General features: G+C 32.2%; 1 protein-coding gene across 3 annotated transcripts in view; it reads right to left on the reverse strand.

Annotated features, from left to right (window-relative positions):
- Window positions 1-24953, reverse strand: part of LOC140441382 (uncharacterized) — a 670394-nt gene that overhangs the window by 308457 nt on the left and 336984 nt on the right. For all 3 annotated transcript variants that reach the window (XM_072532091.1, XM_072532089.1, XM_072532090.1), the window contains exon 4: window positions 11018-11218. In XM_072532091.1, the coding sequence (XP_072388192.1) occupies window positions 11018-11218 (201 nt within the window). The remainder of the gene's footprint in view (window positions 1-11017; window positions 11219-24953) is intronic.

Raw genomic sequence — 24953 nt, forward strand, 5'->3', positions numbered from 1 at the left:
AGAAAAGGATATATTAATGTCTAGGATAAGGTTAGCTATATTTTCTGATGTCGATCTTAGTTTACGAAACCCATATTGTGTATCACTAATTTTGTTATTTTTCTCTAACCATAATTCAAGTCTTCTCTTTACCATCCGTTCGAATGTTTTTAAAATACACGATCCTAATGAAATTCCTCTATATGAATCCGCTGAGTCTATATCTTTATTTGGTTTTAAAATCGGTATAATTACATAATCCTTCCATGAATCCGGAAATTCAGCTTTCATCCATATTAAATTAATTATATTTAACAATTTTATTTTCTGACACCTTGGTAAGTAATACAGCATAATATAATGGACATTGTCTAATCCAGGAGCAGTATTTTTATGACACTTTAAACTATATTCTAGTTCTTTTAGAGTAAATTCATATAACAAATAGTTTGAGTTATTATTATTCACTTTTTTAGGATGGTTTACATTTAAATTTGGTGAAACCCAGGGTGGAGCTAACTTATTTAAAAATTCTTCAGTCCAATTATCTTTCTTTACTTGATTTTTTGGGACATTATAAGTATTTTTGATTTTTTTAATTTCTTTCCAAATTTCTTGGACCGGAGTATTTTTATTTAATTTATTACAAAATTCTCGCCAAGAAGCTTTTTTACTTTTTAATATTGTTTTTTTCTTAATTGCCTCTGCTTTCTGATATTTTATGTAATTTTCATATGTACTATTTCGTTTAAATTCTAAAAAAGCTTCTTGCTGAAATTTTATAGCTTGTGTACATTCTGGGTTCCACCATTTTTTATTAAATTTACTATTGATCGTCATTTTTTTCTTAGGTATCGATAATTCACAAGCATCATTAATTATATTGATAAATGTATTATATATGTTATTAATATTTTCATCAGTACCTATTTATATCTTTGGTGTCAATAGTTTCAAGAATCGAAGAAAATAACGATCAATCTGCTCTGTTCACGTTCCATCGGGTTCTCTCATTAACTATTGTTATATTATCAACATCGCTTTCAATTATTATTGGAAAGTGATCAGAACCTAGAGCTACATTTTTAACGTTCCAATCAAAACAGGAAGATATGTCACTGGAACATATAGTTATGTCCACAGCTGATTTATTTCTAGTGTATAATCTAGGTATTATAGTTTCGGCCCCATTATTTAAAAAACATAACTCACAGTCTTCTATTGCTGTTAATAGACTAAGTCCAGCCCTATCATTCTGATCGCAACCCCATGCATTATGGTGACAATTAAAGTCTCCTGCCACCAAAAATGGTGTACTTAAACTATTAAAAAACTTTTTCCATTCACTCACTGATACATTTAAATTTGGTTTTGCATACACTGAATATATATTAAGTACTTTATTTGATTTTAATTTGACTGATATGATATACTCATAACCTGATTGATTTTATGATGATTTGGATGACCTGTGAACTGAATGTATTTTTTAGTTAAAATAGCTAATCCTCCATAACCATCATCTCTATCCTTCCGAAATATATTATAACCACTGAAATTAATATTATTTTTTTCTTTAACCGCGTTTCACTAATTATAGCTATATCTATATTATTTTCAAAAATAAATTTCTCAAAATGACCTTTATTGTGTACAATGGACCTAGCGTTCCACTGTACAATTTTGAACTTATTCATTATCTGCGAGAATACGACTTAAATTATTTTTAAAATCGTCAAACATTTTTATATTGTCTAAAGTTATTGAGTTATTCTTTAATACATTTTTAAAAGTGCTTATAATCATATCACAAACAGAGTTTATTTTACAGTTTTTATTTGAATTTGAGCTCATTGTTAATTGGGAATAGTTAGGGATATTTCTATAATTTTGATATACCGGTTGACTACTAGTAGATGGAGATGAAAGAATCTCCTTATGCTCGTCAGAATATCCTGAACGGGGATAATTAGGATAACTTTCTAAATTTCGTCTGCGTTTAACTGGTACTGAGTAATGAGTGCTTTATTTACATTATTTGTCACCGTTGCGTAACTATTATCATATTTTTTATTAGCCTCACTATAGGATAAATTTTCTGTGGCCATATATGTTTTAATTTGTTTCTGACGATGAAATTCTTCACAATTTTTCCTATCCGTTGCTTCATGATTTCCTTTGCATAAAATACATGATGTTAATTGCGAATTACAAGAATTTGTTTCATGTTCATTGCCGCATTTTCCACATCGAACTTTACCTCTACATTGTGCACTAACGTGACCGTACCTCATGCATTGTCTGCATTGGATTACTCGTGGAACATATATGTCTACATCGTATATAATTTTTTCTATTACTACCTGTTTAGGTATCATTTGCCCCTTAAAAGTAACAATAACTGCCCTTGTAGGGAGTAACTCACCATTTACCTTTCGTTTTATTCTTCTTACTTCATAAACTTTAAAATTATTTCCATATTTAGGTTTAATTATGTTTAATAAATCATCGTCTTTGATATCCTTGTCAATACTTTTTATTACACCTTTTTTGTATGTAAAGAAAGTGGGTATATAAGCCTCGTAATTTTTTTCTTGAAATACTTTAGACTCGACTAATTTGTTGGCACTATTAAATGAATTTAATTCGACTTTAACTTTATTTCTACAGTTACAGAAATATTTAAAATGTTATCCCTGATCTCCGGTTCTGCATTTAAAATTAATCTAGCAGTAGAAATTTTATGAAACTTACCTATGTTTCCTTCTTTACTTTGCACAAATACATAATATGGACCTTGGTCCGTTGAACTATATTTATTTATTTGTTTTATTATTTTTTCAATACCACCTGTTTCGTCGCTTTTTCCATTTCCGCTAAATTCCATATTCACTTCATCTATAATTATACTTTTTCCCCCTATCAGGAGGTTCATATCTTCCGTCCGAATCCCCGATGATTACAATCAAAAAACAATAAACAAACACTTAATGAAGACTCGTTCACGCACTGATAAGAACTTTACCTGACCACTGCCAAAAACGAACTGCACTAACAGAGGTCAACCGCGAAACAATATATAATGAATCTACGCAGAAAATTGCAGATCGCTTAGATTAAGTGGCACACACGACCTATAACCTTAAGGAGATGCTCAGTGCACTGTCATTGAGACTCTATGTTCAAATACCTATATATATATATATTATATATATATATATATATATATATATATATTGTTATGATATGCAAAATCGAGAAAAATATTGGGTTGATTAAAATATTTCAAGTTCAAAAACATTAAAATAATTCAGATAAGTAGGATAATAAACAACAAACATTCGAAGAAGGAAAGTTATTAAATTCTTGGATTACCTGTACTAAACAAAATGTAAGCTATACATAAATTATTTCTTTGTATACTTGAGTAACCCGCATAATTTTAAGTGAAGACAATTGAACCGGGTTTTCCAAATACATTAATGCAGTGATTAAAGACAATAGAAGAGATTTTAGAAAGAGGTTTTTGTTAGTTTTTAAGAATTATAGAAAAATATTATTTGTAAATAAGTTTTAGGAAATCTTATAATTATAGGTAAAAATTTGTTTGTTATCGAAATGAAAAAATGGGGGAATTGTGACGAGTTTTGATTGGCGGAGATTGAAAAGGTGGATAGGTATGTAGCAATGAAAGTGTAGCTAGATTTAGGAGAGAGAAAATATTATCAGTTGGTTTTCCAAGTCTGTAAGACGAATAGTGATTGTTCTCTGGCGGTTCCGAGAAGTAGCAAGCAGTAGTGTTGAATGTTAGTGAGTTTTTGTGAGTTAGTGTATCTGACAGAAGCTGAAGCAGCAAAATATTGTAAGTCATATTTTCTACTTATATTCCAAGAGTCACTGTTCAGGCCAACGAGAGATTCAGTTTATCGTAAAGAGAAGATATTCCAAGAGTCATTTTCACTCGGGCCAACGAGAGATTCAGTTTATCGAGAGGAGAAAGGCTATCATAATTTGAATGATTTGTGCTTTTGAAGGAGATCATTAAGGACGATATACTTGCATTAATCTGTTGTAAGATTGCTGATTACATAGGGAGCGGTTGAGAGGAGATAATATAGTCTACAAGGAACAAGGATTTGGACCACTCATCATCAGAGAGAGATATTTTTGTTTTCTGCAGTTTTTTCTTTTATTGATAACACAATTTTTACACTTATTTAGAAAGGATATAAATATTTTGATTAGGAGAGTTAGAATAGTTTGGGATTTTGAGATTTCAATTAATATTGTTTGTAACATTAATTTTGATTGTTCACGTACGGAGAACAAAATTTTGAGAATCATTATATAAGATTTGTTTATTGAAAACTTTTGAGTGTGAATTATTTCATTATTTTTATTTCAATATATAGTGTTAGATCATATGTGTTTTTTATTATTCCGGTATTTTCTGGACCTTACCTTTCACATGTAATAGCATAGATATTGAAGCACGAATTTAACCCTGAGATAAAAGAATTAAAAATTGTGATAGAGTCATAATCATATCATTTAAATAATTTTAATTAATCAAAAAAATTAATTAGCTAATTATTGCTTGGCGCACCAAGACTTTAAATATCACAATAATATGTATATATATATATATATATATATATATATATATATATATATATATATATATATATATATATATATAAGCGGGGATCCTACAGCTTCTGCCGCTTCCCGCATTTCGATCGCCATCTTTTTCTATCTCTCCAGGTGTCTTCATCAATGGCTCTGTCTTTCATGGTTTCCATAACACCTTGTATCCAAGACTTGGCTGGTCTTCCTCGTTTCCTTCTATTACTTGGATTGTATTCCATAGCTCTTTTTGGCCATCTGTTGTCGTCCATCCTCTGTACGTGTCCATACCATATTAACTGTCTAGTTTCTATTCTTTCAGAAGTTGTATGTACTCTATCTGTTTTTCTTCTAATTTCAGAATTAGGTATACGTTCTACTCTTAATATATGGCAAGCTCTTCTTAGGTAGTCCATTTCAACCGTGTCAACTTTTTTCTTTCCTTTTACTGTCATTTGCCAACATTCTGCTCCATATGTAAGAATGGGCTCTACAATTACTTTGTAGATAGTCATTTTAGTTCTCATAGTAGCTTTGTTGGGCCAAAGTATCGAATTCAATTTAAACACTCTTCCTGCCTTGTTGCACTCTATAGTCTATATCTCGTTTCGTTGTTTACTGCAGATAATACTTCCCAAATATTTGTATTCGTAGCACCTTTTCATTTGTCTAATTTCCAAATCCGGGTCTTCGTCTTCACTGCCTATTCGCATATATTCTGTTTTAGACATATTCATACTCATCCCCCATTTTTCGTATTCCTCTTTGAGCTTTCTAAGCATATAATCTGCATCTTCTTCACAGCTTGCAATTAGTACTTGATCATCTGCAAAGAACAGCGTTGTCAGATAATGGTTGTTAAGCTTCAACCCCATTCCCGCACATTTTTGTCTCCACTGGTGCAGTGCTTCTTGGATATATATTTTGAATAGGGTGGGGGAAAGACAACATCCTTGTCTCAAGCCTTTCGTTACTGTAAATACCCTTGAGAAAGTATTTCCTGTTTTTACAGTGCTTTGAGGACATTTATAGATGTTCAGTATAGCTTTTAGATATGTTTTACTAAGGTCCGTTTTCGTCAAGACACTAAATAAGAGTTTTAAAGGAACTGTATCATAAGCCTTCTCCAGATCTATAAATACCAGATGCGTAGGGAGGTTTCGAGCTGTTCGTTTTTCAATTACTTGTTGAAGGGTAAATGTGTTGTCCACGCACGATCTTCCTGCTCTGAAGCCGCTTTGTTCTTCAATTTCTTTATACTCCTCTTCTATTCTTCTTTTCAATATACGACCATGTCAAATACCACGAACATAATATCGAAAGAGGTAAACCGAAGAATAACGCTTGTAAACAAGAGTTATTATAGATTTATTAACACTTTAGAAGCCATTGTTTAACATGAAAAATGAAGATAATGGTATACAGAACCTCCATACCCTTAGTCCTAATGTATGGATCTTAGACCTTGGTTCTTTCTAATACAGATAAAAATGGACTATTAGAGAGAACTATTCGAGAGAAACATATCATGCTTAATAAATGATAAGAAACTTGGCGTCATCAATTTAATTTCTTACTGGGTTACTGAAAAATAAACGAGATGTCTACGTTGGCGGGACATTTGGTAAAAGCTAATGTAGAGCTTCATATCAAAGATAGGCTATTAAAAACATTAAGTGAAACGAGCATACCTAATTTACTTCGGTCATATAACTAGAATAACAGGGAACATGGAACTATTGGTAGAAGAAGGAAAGGAAGAAGGCCGAAGACCAAGAGAAAGATCTCTAATACGATGAGCAGACCAAATGAAAACTCTGGTGGAAAAATCCCTAAATAAAGCCATCCATATGTAATCGCAGCTAATGAAGGCAGCAAGCTAATAATATTTACAGTATCACCACACCCTGACAAGAGCTTAAGGGATGAGGAGGAGAAATGTAGAGCTAAGCTACTCTGGAAGACTAGACCAAGGTTGATATGAAAGGATGGTATGGTGTACATAAGGATACCAGGAACTTAAATGTGATAAATTGGTACCAATCTGCAAAGAAATATACCGAAAAGATGATTATTTGGAGCATAATCGATTGAAAGTATGACTAAAAGTCATAGACTACAATTAAACAAAACAACAAAAAATTTCCTCCACATAATGGATAATGACAAAGCCGCAAAATCAAAGAAAAAGTTTTATTCAGCGATAATGTGTATATATTTGAAGAACCCGCTTTTAATAAGCTCTGCCTTGTGGATTCTCTGGAGGGCAAAAGCTGAAAAAGAATTCAAAGCCAACTCACAATAAAAGTGAAATTAAATATTACTACGTATAACATAAGATCAATGAACAAAAAACTTAAAAAATAGTACCTACTTATTTATTTGCAGAAGTGAAGCGTACACAGAGGAAATAAACAATAGGTTCTCTAAGGTAGGTATCTGAGGATGATGTTTAAAAGTCATGGACTACCATAAAAGAATCATTTGGTGAGGTGAACAACACTTTTCTACTCGAGAGTAAAACAAATACCAAGAAAGAGTAGATGACAGAAGAAATATTAGAGATGATGTAACAACGCAGACAGTGTAAGATTAGGCAGGACCAAGTAGGGTACCAAAATATACACAGTCAAATTCGTAAAGAAATTATAGCGGCGAAGGAGATCTGGATGACTACACTTTGCAATGAGGCTGAAAACCTATGTAAACTAGGCGACAGCTTCAATCTTCACAAGAAAATCAAGGAAATTGCTGGTGTCTTCAAGAAAAAACAAGTCACTGGTATACATAATGACCAAAATAAACTAATAACGGACCCTAGCGATATACTTAATACTTGGAGATTGTACACAGCCAATTTGTTCAATGATGACAGGACACAAAAATCACCACAACTGGGAGACAATTTGTATGGCCCAAGTATTTTGAAAGCTGAAATTGTACACGCTATCATAATAATAGTCTCCCGTTTTATACCGCTGTCGCGGCTTTGGGAGTATAGCAGGGTAGTCTGCTATATCTAGGGCCTACGGTATACAAGGAAGGTAACATGGCCAGTGCTACGCTTCAACCGTCTATTATTACCCCTGGTTTTACCCAAGGTACTCATTTTTTATTCAGGCTGAGTCGACCTGGGGCCTATAGACATTTTTAAAATGTCTAGATGTTCTTGCCGGCGGTGGGATTCGAACTCCGGACCACACGCTATCAAACTATTAAAAAGTAACAAAACCCCAGGACCAGATGATATGTACGCAGAAACATTAAAGTTACTTAATGAAGAAAACCTAGATATTATTGTCAAGCTCTTTAACGACATTTACGATACGGGCCAGATTCCAAAAGATTGGCTTTGCTCTACATTTATCGCCCTACCAAAAACACTCGAACTTCTGCAACGACCACCGACTAATAAGCCTAATGAGTTACTTTTTAAAACTTTTCCTGAGAATACTGCACACTAGATTGTTTAAGAAATGTGAAGAGGTCAGTGGATGAATGAAGTCAGTTTGTTTTCAAAAATGGACTTGGCACGAGAGAGGCGATCTTTAGTATGCAAATATTAATACAGAATTGTTTAGATCAAAGAAAGGATGTTTTTGTCTGTTTTATCGATTATGAAAAAGCGTTCGATAATGTAAAGCACGAATTCGTTGATAAAATACCTACAAGAGTTGGGATTGGACGACAAGGATATAAGAATTATCGCTAATCTGTATTGGAACCAGACAGCAACAGTACGTCTTCAAAATTTCAACGAAACAGAAGATTTCTCCATTAAAAAAGGAGTAAGGCAAGGTTGTATACTGTCTCCAATGCTGTTCAATTTATACGTAGAAAAAGCCTTCGCAGAAGCAGTGGCAGACTCTAATAAGGGTATTAAAGTTAACGGTATATTTATTAATAACATCAGGTATGCATAGTGCCATAGTGGCAGATAACATCGAAGATCTTCAATGTCTTTTAAATGATCTAACTCTTGCAAGTAAAGCTCGGGGTTTGAAAATAAATATCAAGAAGACAAAAACAATGATTATAAGTAGAAATGATTACCCCAACGCAAAGATATATGTCTCTGGAGAAGAAATCGAACAGGTCAGGCAATTTAAATACTTGGGTTGTTTGCTGAACGAGGGTTGGGACCCCGAGAATAAAATAAAGAGCAGAGTTAAACAAGCCATAAATGCTTTTTTGAGGCTTCGTAAGTTTCTGACTGATCTCAAATTGGATTTTAACCTCCGATACAAGATGCTTAAGTGTTACGTGTGGCCTGTTCTCTTGTACGGAATGGAAGCATGGACGTTAAAGGCCAGTTCCATTAACAAACTTGAAGAGTTTGAAATGTGGTGCCTGCGTCGAATGCTTATAATATCATGGACGGAAAGGGTCAGAAATGAGGAAGTACTCAGAAGAGCGGGCTTACAGGATAGGGAACTTTTTAGTTATGTAAAAAGTAAGAAGACTGCATACTTGGGACACATATTACGAGGAGAAAGATATACTCTTCAGCAACTGATACTCGAAGGGAAGATAGAGGGTAGGAGAGGTCTGGGACGTAAAAAAATGTCATGGCTGCGCAATATTCGACAATGGACAGGAATCCACAGCTATGAAATGCTTCGCAATGCTGCTAAAAACAGAATTATTTAATCCTGACTATTTAACATCTCACCTGACAAGACGGTGTACGGTGGCCGCCTACGCAGAAATGCATGGAATTTAAATAAATTCTTCTTCTAAGAAGAAGAATTTATTTGCACTACTAATGGAGCGTTTTCGAGTGTAGTTTTCCTCGTCACGATGGATTTGCTTGAAAATTTGGATTTAGGTTCCTCTTACCCTCCACTTTACTTCTGGACTTGAACCCAGGGTTGCTTTTACTTAGATGGTAAAAGCCACCCCTTCTCGGGGATGAAAAAACATACGTAAAAAATTAGTCTTGAAATAGATAAATTGACTAATCCTTTTATTATATAGAGTTTTTTTTTAAGTAAGTTACTACTTTTTGAGTTATTTGCGAGTGAAAATGTTCATTTTTCAAAATAAAAACCACATTTTCAGACCAGCTTTTTTTTACCATAGCTTATAAAAAAAACAATGGTGTACCTACGAAGTCTGTAGACTCAGACCAATAAAGTTGTAGCTCATAAAAAGTAGGTTCTTATTTGTTTAATTCTAAATAGAATATTTCAACGTGAAATAACCAAAAAATTAAGCACTTTTCAGTAAAAATTCATTAAAACTTATTGAAAGTGTTTATAAAATGCTTTATTTTTGTTTTTTAAATGATTTTTAGCATCAAAAAGCAATTTATACTCAATATAAAGTTGGTCTTTTTTTTGGTAAAAATATCGTGAAAATTACCCCCCACTTAGCACCCTAAATAAAATTAATCGTTACCGCTTTATAATTTACTTTGTTATTTATTTTTTACATGATCTATTTTCTGTTTGACTGGTTCAAGGTGCTTATTTTTGAAAAAAAAACTGGTTTTAAATAAAGGAAAATTTTTTGAAATAAAAAAATGCCTTTCATTAAAAAAAACAAAAAAAAAATAGTTTTGCTTTTTTTAACATTTTGGTTTTTTTTATATTCTGTAAGACAAAAATTGGCTAAGATATTGCTGTTCAAAGTTTGCATACACACGTGGTTAGTGACATCTTCAAGCCCTTTTAATTACAAACCTTTTAAAAATTATGGGTTTAAAAAAATTATTTATATGATCTTATTACCATTTAAATGGGAATAGGTCACAATTAAAGGTTAAAGTAAGTTTATTGACGTTTCAATTTCCACTTCGGAACATACAAACATTAGTAAATTACTACTAATTTTATTAGATCTAATTAACCTTCAAAAAACCTACAAAATAGTTTTTTAAACACTTCATAGCTAATCTAGCCTTTAACCCTTTCACCCATCCTTACAAACTAATAAGGGTTGTTTTTTAAGTTGAAATAAAATAAATTAACCATAACATGATAACATTTTGATTAAAAAAATTATTGTATTGAATTTCTTCGCAAAGGATAGTTTTATAAGGGTAGAAATTATGTGGTAAAAAAATAAAACAGTGCAGAATTTTAAATTTAATGTCACTGTATAATTAAATAATCACAAATTGCTTGAATTTACAATTATATGATATTTTTCAATAGGGGTAGTTTTCACTCCTATAAAATAGAAAGCAACCAACGCCACAAGTCCAGTGGAGGGTAGGTATGACCTTAATCCAAATTTCCAGGCAAATTAGTGGGGACAAATTATTTAATGATATTGTTTTAATTGTAACTATTCTAGAGGGTGAGATTTAATGTAGATTTAGGTTAAACTATGATAAAATTGAAAATTATACATTTTCGTCATATTTCACGTTCATTTACGGGAGTGATTGCTATAATTTAATTGTTACCTGAAAAAGAGTTTGAGTATTTCTCCGAAAAGTCCAAAGTTTTCCATAGAATGTGCATGTACCTCACAAATTGCCCTCAGTAAACAAGCTCTTCCATTTAATCCAAACTGTTCCAATAAATCTTCTAGCATTACATATAATAGTGCCCTCTCTCCGCCGTGAAAAGCGTGAGGAACTGGATTTGATATCTTATTAGCAGATCTAAAAAAATGTATTTTTTAATTTCTATTTCGATTGTATGTATAAATATTATAAACAAAAATTGACCAACTGTTAAGTAGCACAAGAAATGAAAATAACCATTAGAATAATTTGAAGGAAATGTACAACTGAAGTACCTGCTAAAGTAACGATAACATATGCGTACTATAAGTTGTGCATTCTCGAATTTTTTGTGTTTGAAAGCCATCTGTTAAGCTTGTTGTACTGCAACCAATGGACTACCTAAGCTCTGATGTCACAATGGGCGGGGATTCTAACAACCTTTCCAAACATTTCCAATTTGTGTGTATTTGTTCCATAAGAAGTTAGAAATATTGGTTATTTTTAACTGTTTTAAGAATAAATAAGAACTTTTGGTTATGAACATTTATTCTGTGTGATTGGAATTATTTTTTGTTCGTGAATTTGTAAGGTAAGAATATCAAAGTGTTAAGATATTTACTATGAATGTATTTTTTACTGTATTTTAAGATATTTTGTTGTTGTTTTTATCGGGGTTATTTCAAAATTAATCAAAATATTTTAATTTATTTACGAAGTTAAAAAATATATAAAATAATATTTTATTCTTTTTTAATTGCTAGTGATTTTATCCCATAAAAGACTAAATATATTCGTTTTCTCGTAATTTAAATAGTAAATGGTAGTTTTACTAAAAAATTCAGTAATACTGGATATCTTGTATGGATAACACATGTATATTAGCCATTATAAACCCAGATGTAAAAAATAAACTCAAAAACTATTACAACATTCAAAAAATATTTTTTTTAACACTCATGGCAATTTGATAGAAAGGTTTCAACGGAATATTATATTATAACTTAAACTACGAGAAAACGAATATCTTTAGTCTTTTAAGGATAAAATCACTGGCAACGAAAAACGAATAAAACGAATAAATTCAATGATTTATTGATTTATTTTGAAATAACCCTGACGAAAACAACAACAAAATATCTTGAAATATAGTAAAAAAATAATTAGAGTTTTAATCAAATAGTAACATAACCTTAAAATATAAACATTATAGTAAATATCTTAATAATTTGAGATTCTTACCTCACACATTCACGAACAGCAAATAATACCAATCACATAGAATGAATGTTCATAAAGAAAAGTCCATATTTATTCTTTAAACAATTAAAAAACACAAATTTCCAACTTCTGGTGGAACAAGTACACACAAATTAAAAACGTTACTTAAACTGTAACCAACGCAAACGAATTATTCAGGGCACACCAAATGACAGTGACAGTGGCATCATACAGCTTGCTATGCCACGTCGTTAAAAATAGAACTTTTTCTACTTTTTGCCACGTGCTACTTGCATTTTGTACGTGGGTTTGTTGAAAAATATAAATATGGAAAACAGGCCAGAATTTAATATTCATTTTGTCTCATTTAAATGAGAAATTTGTAGGTATATGACAACACAAGTCAGTCATTCAAAGTTATTCATTCATCAATAACTTTTTTAATTAGCCGATCTGTTTTAGTTCTTCTATGGCTAAAAACATGACATGTTTTTATTTTTATGTCTAATTTTTCTCTAGATATTATATTTTTTAATAGCTCGTCTAACTGATATTTTTGTAAAGAAAAAAAAGAGATGAGGGCTAAAAACACTATAGCTTTTTACTAGAATACCTTATTTTTATTTACCTATTTAGACATATGTAAACAAAGCTACAAAACACAGTGGTTATTCTGCCAAGGCAGGGCACCAGTAAGTTGATTAAAAAAACTACATAGTTTATTTCTTATTTATAATGCACCATTTGTTGGCCTGCAATATCTCCCTGGTTGTATTGGATAATTATTGGCTATAATATGTTCTTTCAATTGAAATGTGGGATTAGTAAAAACTTCATCACGAACACGTGTGTAATTGTGTAATTCACAAATAGCTTGAATGTTGCTATTAATCTTGTCAATATTGCAACATATTGGCGTCTCCAATACTTTGAACTTTGAAGTTAGCAAACCAAATGCACACCCAATAGATTTTTGCCCTCTAGAAAGTCTGTAATTAAATATTCGTTCGTCATTTGTCAATTGTCTTTTGGGATATGGTTTCATGACACGATCTGATAGGGGAAAAGCTTTGTCTGCTGTACTGCTCTGCCATCACTATTTCGTCCTTATTCCCCGATATCAACCGACAACAATAGCCCGTCTGTGTCAGCCACAGCTAACAATACAATATAAAAATATTCTTTGTAATTAAAGTATGCTGGTCCAGATTTCGGAGGGGCTTTAATCCTGATATACTTTCTATCAATAAAGCCACAGCAAGTAGGCAAATTCCAAAGTTCCCAGTATCTACTTGCTGTTTTAAGCCATAATTCCCTTGATGGTTAATTAAGATGTTTTGGCTGGAGTACTGTCCAAATTGCTGTCCAAATTTCGCCGGATATTATTTAATTCTATAAATAGGCCGACATTTGTTTCGGCATTTTCTTTTATTAGTATCAAGTGAAATATCCTTTCCTTCAATATTTCGCTACCTTCCTTAAAAACCTCAGCTAGGATACCACTTTCTTCCGCACTTTTGTTATTTTTTAGGTCTCTTATTATTTCGTTGACTTCATTAAAAGTTGGTTACTCGCACGTCCCTTCTTCATCTTCTTGCCAATTCTTATTTCCCTCAAGTTCTTCTTGTTAGTCTGTATTTAATAGATCTTTGAAATATTCCGCCTATCTGTTTAATTATTCTGTTGTTTCACCTAGAAGTAAGTTTGAAATTCTTACCTTCTTGGTAGAAATTTTTTACCTCTTTGTTTATATAGGCTTCTCCTATGTTTTTGATTTGCTTTTCTAGCTATTCTCTTTTCTTTTTCTGCTAAATATTTTCACTTCTCTTCTTCTTGCCATATAGTTTTCGATCACATTTTGGGTATTTTCTTTATCTCTTGTTTCTTCTTGCCAAAACATTCCTATATTCTTCTTGTGTCTTCTTCAGTCTTGTCGTCTTCTTGTATGCTCTTCTCCTATACACTTTTCCGCTGCTTCCGACATGGCTGTCTGTACGGTCTGCCACTCTTCATCTATATCCTGTTTGACTTGATTCTTTAGTTTTTTATTTATTTCTTCCTCTAGTCTGTTTACAACCTGCTTCTTTTGAAGGCGATCTAATTGATAATTTAATCAATCTAACAGGTTTTGGGATTATTGGTAGTTCTTGTTTTAGTTTTGCTATTATTAGTGTATGGTTACTGTTAGTATCTGCCCCTCTGTAACACTAGCAATCGATTATTGCCTTATCATGTTTGCTTTCAATTAGGACATGATCTATCTGATTTTGTGCTAGCTATCTTCATTTTGTTCTCTGTAGCAAATTATATTAACTTTTTCCCATTTTCATTTGATTCCTTATGTAAACTTTTTCCCCCTGTTATTCTTCTATATATTTCCTCTTTTCCGACTTTCGCATTCATGTCACCAATGATTATCTTTATATCGTATTTCTGTATATTCCCTATTAGGGTGCTTAGCTTTTTTTAGAACTCCGTTTTGGTTTCTAAGTCTTTATCTTCAGTGGGTGCATGTACATTATTGATACTTATCTTCCTCTGTGGAGAGCTGTAAGCTGCAGTAGTTGGGACATATAATGAAAAATCAAGGCAGATACGAGCTACTTCAATGCATTTTGCAAGGTAAAATTGAAGGAAAAATGGTCCCAGGACGAAGAAGAATATTCTGGCTTGCTAACCTGAAAGCACGGTATAAAAAGACCTCAACACAACTGTTTCGTATAGCAACCAACAAAGTCATTATAGCCAGGATGATCGCCAACGTTCGGCCGGATAGGCACCCTACAAAGAATCTTCCTATACTTTCCTCTTACTCTCAAGTAACATATTCTGTCTGATATTGGTTGAAAATTTACAACTGCTTTGTTTACATTCTCCGACACCATGAATCCCACTCCAAAATATCTCTTGGTCACCACACTCTTGCACAGTGTGCTCTTTCCTATTTTTATTATTTCATTTTCCAGTTGTTTATTTTCTTGCAGGGTAAGGAAATCTATTGTATAATATCTATTGTATATTGTATTTTTAAAAATTAGTTAAAGTCCGAATATCTTTAGATTTCAGTCGACGAAACAACAGATATAAAGGGTCGACAAATTGCGAATCTAATTGTTGGAGTTCTTAACGAATTTGTCGGTTGTCCTATTAAAATTCATATTTAATTAGTTTAAAATGCTTAGAAAAAACAAATCATGCTTCAATAGCTAATCCCTAACTGATAAAACCCATAATGTTTAACTAATCCTTAACAAAATTTTTATACCTGATCAAGTACCATTTGAAAAATATTAGTAAAAAGTTAGTTATGTTGCTTCATATATATTATAATATGATGCAATGTGCATCCAATCTTAAAATTTAATTCATTTATGTAAGGGGTGTCCCAAATTGGTATGTTTTTACAGGGTATATGCGAAAACTAGCGGAGATAGCAAAAAGTAGTGAATATGTCATGACTTCTTTTTTCGTTAAAGTATCGATTGCCTAATCAAATCATCAATAGCTAAATATTGACATTATTATTAACATTAACGAGATACAGGGCTATTATTGAAAATGTTCGAACACGATAGGTTTATATATCCTCTTTCTTAAGAAAAATTTTAAAATACTTTACTGAAACTTTTGATAGATATATTATGGAAAGATTCAGTGGCGTACAATTTTTTTAAGCGGTCTCACTAAGGACATGTAATATAATACCAACTTTATATCTATTTTCAGGCGTGGAGCTACTCTGCAAATAAATTATTTGTTTGATATCACGTTAAAGATGCTTAGAAATAAAACGCTCAGTAACACATTCTAACATATTAATATGCGGATACTAATCCTTCACAGTATTATTTACCAGAAACAAAATCAATCAGCTTAAAACATAGGAATAACTAATTTAGGAATACTTATATATTATATAAACTTATATAAACAACAATATTAAACAACGTAATAACTAGACATAATTCTACACAAATATAAAAATTATAATAAATGTTCAAAATGCCCCCCGTTGTGTTATAATAATAATTGACACATTTTTCTTACAGATCTTACACAATTAATTTACTGGCTTTATTTTTCTAAATGCTTGATGAATGCTTTATAATAATTCTTTCTTAGTTAGTTTTATAAACGTTGTTTTTAAAAATCGTCAAATAAAAAATCAGGAGGATTTTGTCATATCAGTAGGTTATGATTACGGTCACGGGGCTCTAGGCCATCGAGCAAAAAGACAAAAGAGGGAATCTAATCGTTATGAAAAGGCGACCAAAAAAGTGGCCTCTGATGGCGGACATATCCGGAAATGCGAATGCGCCAAATTTAAATTTTCCAACACTTATTAACAGTAGCTATAAAATAGTTTTCAGAATGTGTCTTAGACGAGAGAATTTTAATTAAATATTAACGATAACAGTCTAAAATGTGAAACAATTGTTAAAAAACTTCAATATAAATAAGATTTCATGTGACAGTTGGGACAAATAATAACATTACCCAACTAAAATTGATTTCTTAAACAAGGAAAGACTCTCTTTCCTTGTTTAATTTAGCCTCTCAAGATGGCACTTCCTGTCTAACAATATTTTTGCCCCCACTACCTTTACATTCCCTCTTTTGTCTTTTTGCTCGATGCTCTAGGCACAATGTATGGAGACTCCTTGTCACTACTTGTCAAGATCATTGTTAGAACATGGCTTTTTTTTTATATGGTTGATTCTTGCAGACTTTGTTAAAAAGTATGTTTAAATAAATGTATTAAACACAATGAAATATTATTACTTGGCGCAGTCTAGTGGAAATTAAACGAAAATCATGGAAGCAAGGTTACCAAATCCATTATCATTCGAAGGCAATGTGGCCGAAAATTTTAAACGATTTAAGCAAAGTTTTGAAATATATCTGATGGCATCAGGAAAAAGTGGTAAAAGTGATGAAGTTAAGGTAGCAATTTTACTCAATTTAATTGGAGAAGAAGGCATTGAGATTTATAACAGTTTGGAATTAACAGAGGTCCAACAAGGAAAGCTAGCAGATGTATTGGAAGCATTTGAGTCTTATGTCACCCCTAGAAAAAACGTGGTTTATGAAAGATGTTTGTTTTATAAGTGCATTCAAGAAGAAGGAGAGCCTTTTGACCACTTTTTAACAGATTTAAAAAATAAAGTAAGAAATTGTGAGTTTGGTGTTAAAGCATTTTCAATGGTAAGAGATAGAATATTATTAGGCACCAATAGTAAGGATGCACAACAAAGCATGGTAAAAACAATTAATTTAGATCTGACTAAAGCTATTGAAATATGAAGGGGTTAGAATACAAAGGGTATACGTACTAATTCCAATATATTGAGTAAACTGGCTTTAAACTTAATTTGCTACAGTAAAATCTGCAGTTAAAAGAACATTACAATTTCGATAAAGAAGGTAAATATAAGACAAATGATATATTCTAGCATTAGTAGTTTAAAAATTTAAAGCTTTTTTTCCATAAAAAATGCAAAAAAGTTACTTGTACCCGTTGTATTCCAGCATTATTTCAGCATTAGTAACAGGTGGAAACAAAATATCTATAGGCTATTATAAATTTATTCACATAATAACACATATTTTACTATACATTCTCATAATCAGAGTCAATTATGGCACTATCATCCATATTGTTGTCAGAATCTGATTCATGCGCTACCCTGGAAGTTGAAGCTGTCACATTATTGGACTTTCGAGTTGTAGACTCTCTTGCTTTTGTCTCTTTCTTTTTTTGTTCCTTATGAGGTAGATCCTTGTAAAACTGATGATAGACAGGTGGTATATAGTCTAGTAGTGTTTGGAGATCCTTCCACTTTGCTGTGGTAATCGTTATATCGTCGGTATTTGTGGACAATATATTCTCTAATTTCAGGAAAAGTCGACCTCTTGGTAAAACGGATACCCATTTAGAAAACGGAAAGTCCTCTTAAACAGTATGTTTAAATTGAAATGAAAATATTGCAGCATCTTTAGAGTATTTAAGGTGGTTTATCTCTCTAAAATATAGAGGCTTTTTTTCCACATCTAGTTTTGGATCGTTTATTAGAGTATTTAATTTCTGGAATGTAAAAAACATTTGTTGAGTCATTTCATGCACAACAAAACTTCTTGCAGATGATTTCATAACGGAAGTCCAATGTTGTGGGATAAATACTTGTGGATTTTTTCTTTTGGCTTGTTCAATAAGAGCGAATGCAGGATCACATTCCATATACGTGTGTCCAGGTTCTAAAAATTTGGTGGATTTCCTCTAAGTGAGTAGATTGTACAAGAAACATGAACAATTTGCTTATGTATTTATTTTTATTTTGCCCTCCACAGGAATCACTGTAGGCAATAAGTTTTGTTACGGTTGGTGGTAGCGACTTGATGAACTGCAGAAGACACGATCCTATTGCCTGTGACTCTCTCGAAGCAATATTTTCAGACCACGTAAACATATGAGCCTTGTTGTGCAACAAATCGTAAACACAAAAATTATATGTCCACAACTGCCTCAAATAAAACACTTTAGATGTTGTGATCAGCGGAGTGGGTAAAGTTTGTTGCAGATCAAAACATACAACTAAGGTATCTGCTGAAGATATGTAGGTATCTATATCTATTTTTTTTTGTTTCACAGGCTAGCTCAGCTTTACGTTGGTGGACAGATAGTTGAACCTTACATAGTTTCAGCGACATTTCTTTGATCTGTTGAGTGTTTAATAATATTTTGGTACTTATCACATCTGGAACAGGTATCAGAATGTGGTCTATGAAATCGTAAATTGAAATGATTATTGAACACATATCTGTAATAAGATAACTTGACTGGGGTCCTATTATCTTCAGGGCAGATCTCTTTGTATAGATTATACATACACTGTACGTTTAACTCTGAAGACAAATACCTTCAAGCGGCATTGTCTTTCCTAGAATAGTGACTTCTGTATCTCGGAAATTTGTTGATGTGATCAGTAATCAATTTTGTGTCGTTTCCACTGATCTTTCTATTGCTCGGTCCTTTACCTCTTTTATCTGGTTCAACTATTCCAAGATCACTGGTTTTTTTGCATACAAATGTAAATATTTTGTTTGAAATGTCAAACGTTTTTAAAAAATAAGGCTTGCACACTCGTTTTTGCAACAAAAAAACTACTTGTGTACTAAAACCCTTGCTTATGTTTCTGTTCATTTTTCTTTTTGCAACACTTACTTTTTTTATACACGACGACAAGAATGATGTCTGATGGTCGTACGATGGCAGTTAATAAAACGCATTAAATAATTGCTGTCTTTCATTTTGAGATATATTTTCTGTACATTTATAACGACATTGATGTGGATACGCGACTAAAGATTTGGCCTCGTGTAATTTCATTTTACGGCACACATACTCTTTCCCGTGGGTTCGTAGATTTTGACGTTTTTTAATTTTCCATGAGGATTCGTGCCTTTGCCGTTTTCTAGTTTTCTTAGAAGATAGACTACTTACGGATGACATTGCCTCATTTGTTATAGAGTTTGCTTCATTCCTATAACCACTTTCACTATCAGTACTACTCCCAGAAAGGTGGTACGAGTCATTTTCATCGGTTTTGTAAGGATCTGCAAACAAAAATAAATAACCTCACAAAATTTAGGAAAAATAAATGTGAATAGTGTAATACTATTGTTTAAAATTAACAAAAAACTTACCTTCGTCGCTCTCCATTGTTATGATTCGTCAGTAGTAATATTTATCTATTAGTTGAAACGTTTTAGTTTAGCTTTAGCTAATTAACAAATGAACACAAAAACAATAATTCAAAGTATTGTACTAAAAGTAAGGTATATTAAAGTCACCCAAGGCTGATTAAGTAAGAATACAAAGGGTACAAGTACACTTACATCCGTTGTATTCTAACGATATCTATTCACATACTTTTTCTAGTACCCAAAAGGTGGCGTTAGGAGTTACAAAATGCACTTGGATCCTATGTATTCCAATAAATAATTGTATCTAGTTTTCAGGAGTACATATATCTCATTTTATAAGACAAAGGTACTTGTACCCTTTGTATTCTAACCCCTTCATATGTAAAATGCATGAAGTATCCCAAGCTCAAATAAAAGAAGTTCAGAACAGCTTAGAGAAGGTGAAAATTGAATCAATTGGAAGTAAAGTCAAGCAGGGGCATAATTCAGTCCAAACAGTCAAGTTCTTCTAGAGGTGAATTTAACTGCAGAAACTGTGGGAGTGTCCATGGACGAAGGAGGTGTCCAGCATATGGAAAAAAGTGTAGAAAGTGTGGTAAATATGGGCATTTTGATAAAGTGTGTTATCATGGTAGGTTAGTAAGAGAGGTACAAGTGGAAGAAAGTGAAAATAATGAAGTAGACGATTTCATGATTTCATCAATCACTGTTAATGAAATTAAGAATAAAAATAATAAAGACTGGATGGAAAATTTAAAAATTAATAACATTGATATACCTTTTAAAATAGATACAGGGGCACAGGTTAACATTTTACCCAAGGATTTTGTTGAAAAAGTTTGCAAAATTAATGAATTAAAAGAAACTAAGGTCATACTTGAGACATATGGTGGTTTTAAGATCATTTCTTTGGGTATAATAAAACTTGTCTGTAAATATAAAAATATTGATCATTTATTAGATTTTGTTATTGTAAAGGAAATATCAACACCTATCTTGGGTTTATGTTCTACCATATAGCTTGATTTAATTAATAAAATTGATAACATAACACTGAATTCTAAAGAAAAATTTGTAGAAATGAATAAGGATGTTTTTTCAGGTTTAAGTAAATTTCAGAAAAAATGTAGTTTAAAGCTTAAAGAAAATGCAGTGCCAGTGGCTAGGCCACCTCGTAGAGTCCCACTTACAATCAAGCCTAAACTTAATAATCAACTAATTGATCTTGAAAAGCGAGGAATCATAGCAAAGGTTGATGGTTCTACGCAGTGGCTTAGTAACCTGGTAATTGTTGAGAAAACTGATAAATCATTACGTATCTGCCTAGATCCTCGTGACCTGAACAAGGCATTGGAACGGGAATTTTGTATAATACCTACTGTTGATGGTACAGGGTAAGTCATTTTTTACAGTTCTAGATTTTAAGGAGGGTTTTTACCCAGTAGAACTGGATGAGCAATCCAGTAATTTATGTGCTTTTGGCACTATATTTGGCACATATAAATTTTGCCGCCTGCCATTTGGTCTTAACATAGCACCTGAATACTTCCAGAAATTAAATTCTGAAAATTTTGCAGAAATTTTGTAGGTTGTATAGTCTACTTCGATGATCTATTAATTTGTGGTGAATCAATAAAAGAGCATAATAATACACTAAATAAGGTGTTAGATAGGGCTAGAGAACTAAATGTGAAATTTAACCCAAACAAATAACAATATTGCGTTGAAAGTATTAGATATTGGGTCATATCTTTGATAAAAATGGGATGAGAGCTGACAACAAAAAAGTAGAAGCGATAAGAAGATTGAAGGATCCGGAAAATAAAAAGGAATTACAACAAATTTTGGGAATGGTAAATTATTTAAGGGTATTCATTCCAAACTTGTCAGAGATATCCACGCCCTTAAGAGAATGCTTAAAAAAAAGGAATGCATGGTACTTATGGACATATAGACATTCTGATGCACTAAATAAAATAAAAGAAGTAATTATATCAAGTAGTGTGCTTGCCAATTTCAAAGAGAAGTTATCAACCGTGATACAGACTGACAGTAGTAGTAATGGCTTGGGGTGCTGTTTATTACAGAATAACAGACCGGTAGCATTTACATCCAGGGAGCTAACGACAGTAGAGTCAAATATGAGTCAAATTGAAAAGGAGTTCTTGGCAATCCTATATGCATGCAATAAATTTCACAATTTTATCTACGGAAGGAAAGTGCAAAATGATTCTGACCATAAGCCTTTGGAGGCATTAATGCATAAAGGCATTGCGGACATAATGTCGCCGAGATTACAAAGGATTAGGGTAAGATTATCTAAATATGACATAGAGGTAAAATTTAAGCCAGGCAAGTTCATGCATGTGACAGATTTATTATCGAGGAATTTTATAAAAGATGAAGTGGATGATGATAAATTTATTACAGAAATAGTTCATACTATTGACATGACTCATGAGAAGAGAGAGCAATTTAGGACTGAAGTGAATGCTGATGAGGATCTAAAACTAGTAAAGAAATATTGTATACAAGGGTGGCCCAGAACCTTGTTAAGAATAAGCGATTCAATTATGTATTATTGTATAAGAAATGAACTATATTTACTTGACGGACTAATATTTTACAAAGACAGAGTTATAGTCCCAAAAATATTGAGAGAGAGCATGCTAAGATTATTGCATTCGAGTCATTTTGGCATTCAGAAAACCCAACAGAGAGCAAGACAGATATTACATTGGCCACCAATGAACAAAAGTATAGAAGACTGGGTAAGAAATTGTAGCAAGTGTAAGATATTTAAAAGTCACAATGCTAAAGAACCACTATTACTTAGAGACTTGCCTCAAGCATCTTTTGAAAAGGTAGCAAGTGATATATTAGATTATGGTGGACAGTCATATCTAGTTCTGATCGATTATTTTTCTAAATGGCTCGATATAGTGAAAATTAATTCAAAAACTTCTCAGGTAGTCATCAAGGAGTTAAAGAAAATTTTTTCAACACACGGAATACCCTACGAAGTCATATCAGATAACATGCTTTATTATAATTCGTGGCATTGTCAGCAATTTGCTATAGACTGGGATTTTCGGTTTGTAACGTCCAGTCCCCGCTATCCACGGTCTAATGGGCAGGCAGAACGAGCCGTTTAAATTGCAAAAAACATGCTTAGAAAGTGTGACGACTTAGATATGGCGCTCCTGGAGTATCGCAATACTCCAATAAATGGAATAGATAAAACACCGGTCCCATTATTGACTAACAGGGTTCTTAGATCGAAGCTACCATCAAATAAAACGCACAAAGACATAAATCTAAAGGAAGAGTGGGAGAGACTAGAGGCAAAAAGAAACGAATATAAAAATTATTATGATAGAAACACCAAGGTAAGAAGAGAAATAGTGCCAGGAGAGAATGTAGGTGTCAGAGAGGGTAGAGAATGGAGACCAGGTAAAATTCTGGAAAAAGTAGATGATCCAGGTCTTATTTAGTGCAGAAAGAAAATGGGGAAGTGGTCAAGCGAAACAGTTATCACTTAAGGCCTTCCCTAGTTAAAGCAGAAATTAAGAAGAATACTGATTTTGCACATAATGATAGATCATTAAACTCTTCATCTGGGAATCAGAGTTGTGAAGTAGAGGAACCTCCCAGATAAATGTTGAGAATAGAACTAGCGCTAGACTCAAAAGGGTTCCAGTGCGTTTTAAGGACTATCGAATGTAAGGGGAAAGATGTCATATCAGTAGGTTATGATTACGGTAACGGGGCTCTAGGCACAATGTATGAAGACTCGTTGTCAGTTGTCACTACTTGTCAAGATCATTGTTAGAACATGGGTTTTTTTGGATACGGTTGATTCTTGCAGACTTTGTTAAAAAGTATGTTTAAATAAATGTATTAAACACAATGAAATATTATTACTGATTTAGTTCTGGTGAACGAGAACCATAAGTTGCAATCTACCGATTATGAACTTTTTCGTTTAAATAATTTCCAACGAATAGCATTATGGGCAAATGCTTCATCTTGTTGAAACCAAAATGTATTCCTGCCAGTCAAATATTCCTCATCTAAAATGTTTAAATTCGTTTCTAAGATAACTATATACCCGGTAGCAGTTAGTTTATCATCAAATACGTAATTAATAAGTAATACGTAAGTAATTAACTAATTTATTATGCTTAGCAAAACAACTTACGTTAAAACCAAATCTATGCACTGGATTTGGCGAGTTTAATCGCTAAATGTTACATTTGAATGAAAATAAGGATTTTTATACATTTTCCTATTTACTATTCTGCAAATTATATCCTTATCAAATAATTGTTTGGGTATAATTTTTGTTTGGCAGATGTACAATAAGGCCTAAATTTATGTATTCTTAAAATTTTCGCAGCATGTCTCTTTGGAATACCTATTTTCTTCGCAATTTGGTGTAAAGTTTTTAAAAAATCTCTTGTCTAGTTGCCCCCTTTTTGGGTATCGTTGGAAATATAATTCAAATGCAGCAATACCAAACATTATTTTGGCATTCAATATATTTTCATAATTTTCACGTCACTTTACGTCAAAGAAGTAATTGTGACAGATATCAAAGACGATACAGATTTTGTTTTATTTTTCATGTTAACGTTATTAAAGCCTACTTTTAAAATGAAAATTCTTGTAGTAGATGAAACAATATGTCATTTTAGATAAAAAAGGAGACAATAATATATCGTAAAAAAAATTATAAATGAAAACGAAAAAATTAATAAAATACAGTGTGTTCTATTTCGTAACAATTTGATTTATAAAATGGGAATCTATAATTTAAAATTAATACTTCACTTTAACCCAAGAATAACCAGTTGTCAGGAAACTGACAACAAACTTCCTATGGACTTTAGTGCTGTGAAAGATAAGTTGTTTAACTGTTATCTATTTTTGTTACTTTCTATTTACGACTGTACACTTCTCATATGCA

Source organism: Diabrotica undecimpunctata, chromosome 5 (assembly GCF_040954645.1).
Source record: "Diabrotica undecimpunctata isolate CICGRU chromosome 5, icDiaUnde3, whole genome shotgun sequence".
Taxonomy (NCBI): domain Eukaryota; kingdom Metazoa; phylum Arthropoda; class Insecta; order Coleoptera; family Chrysomelidae; genus Diabrotica; species Diabrotica undecimpunctata.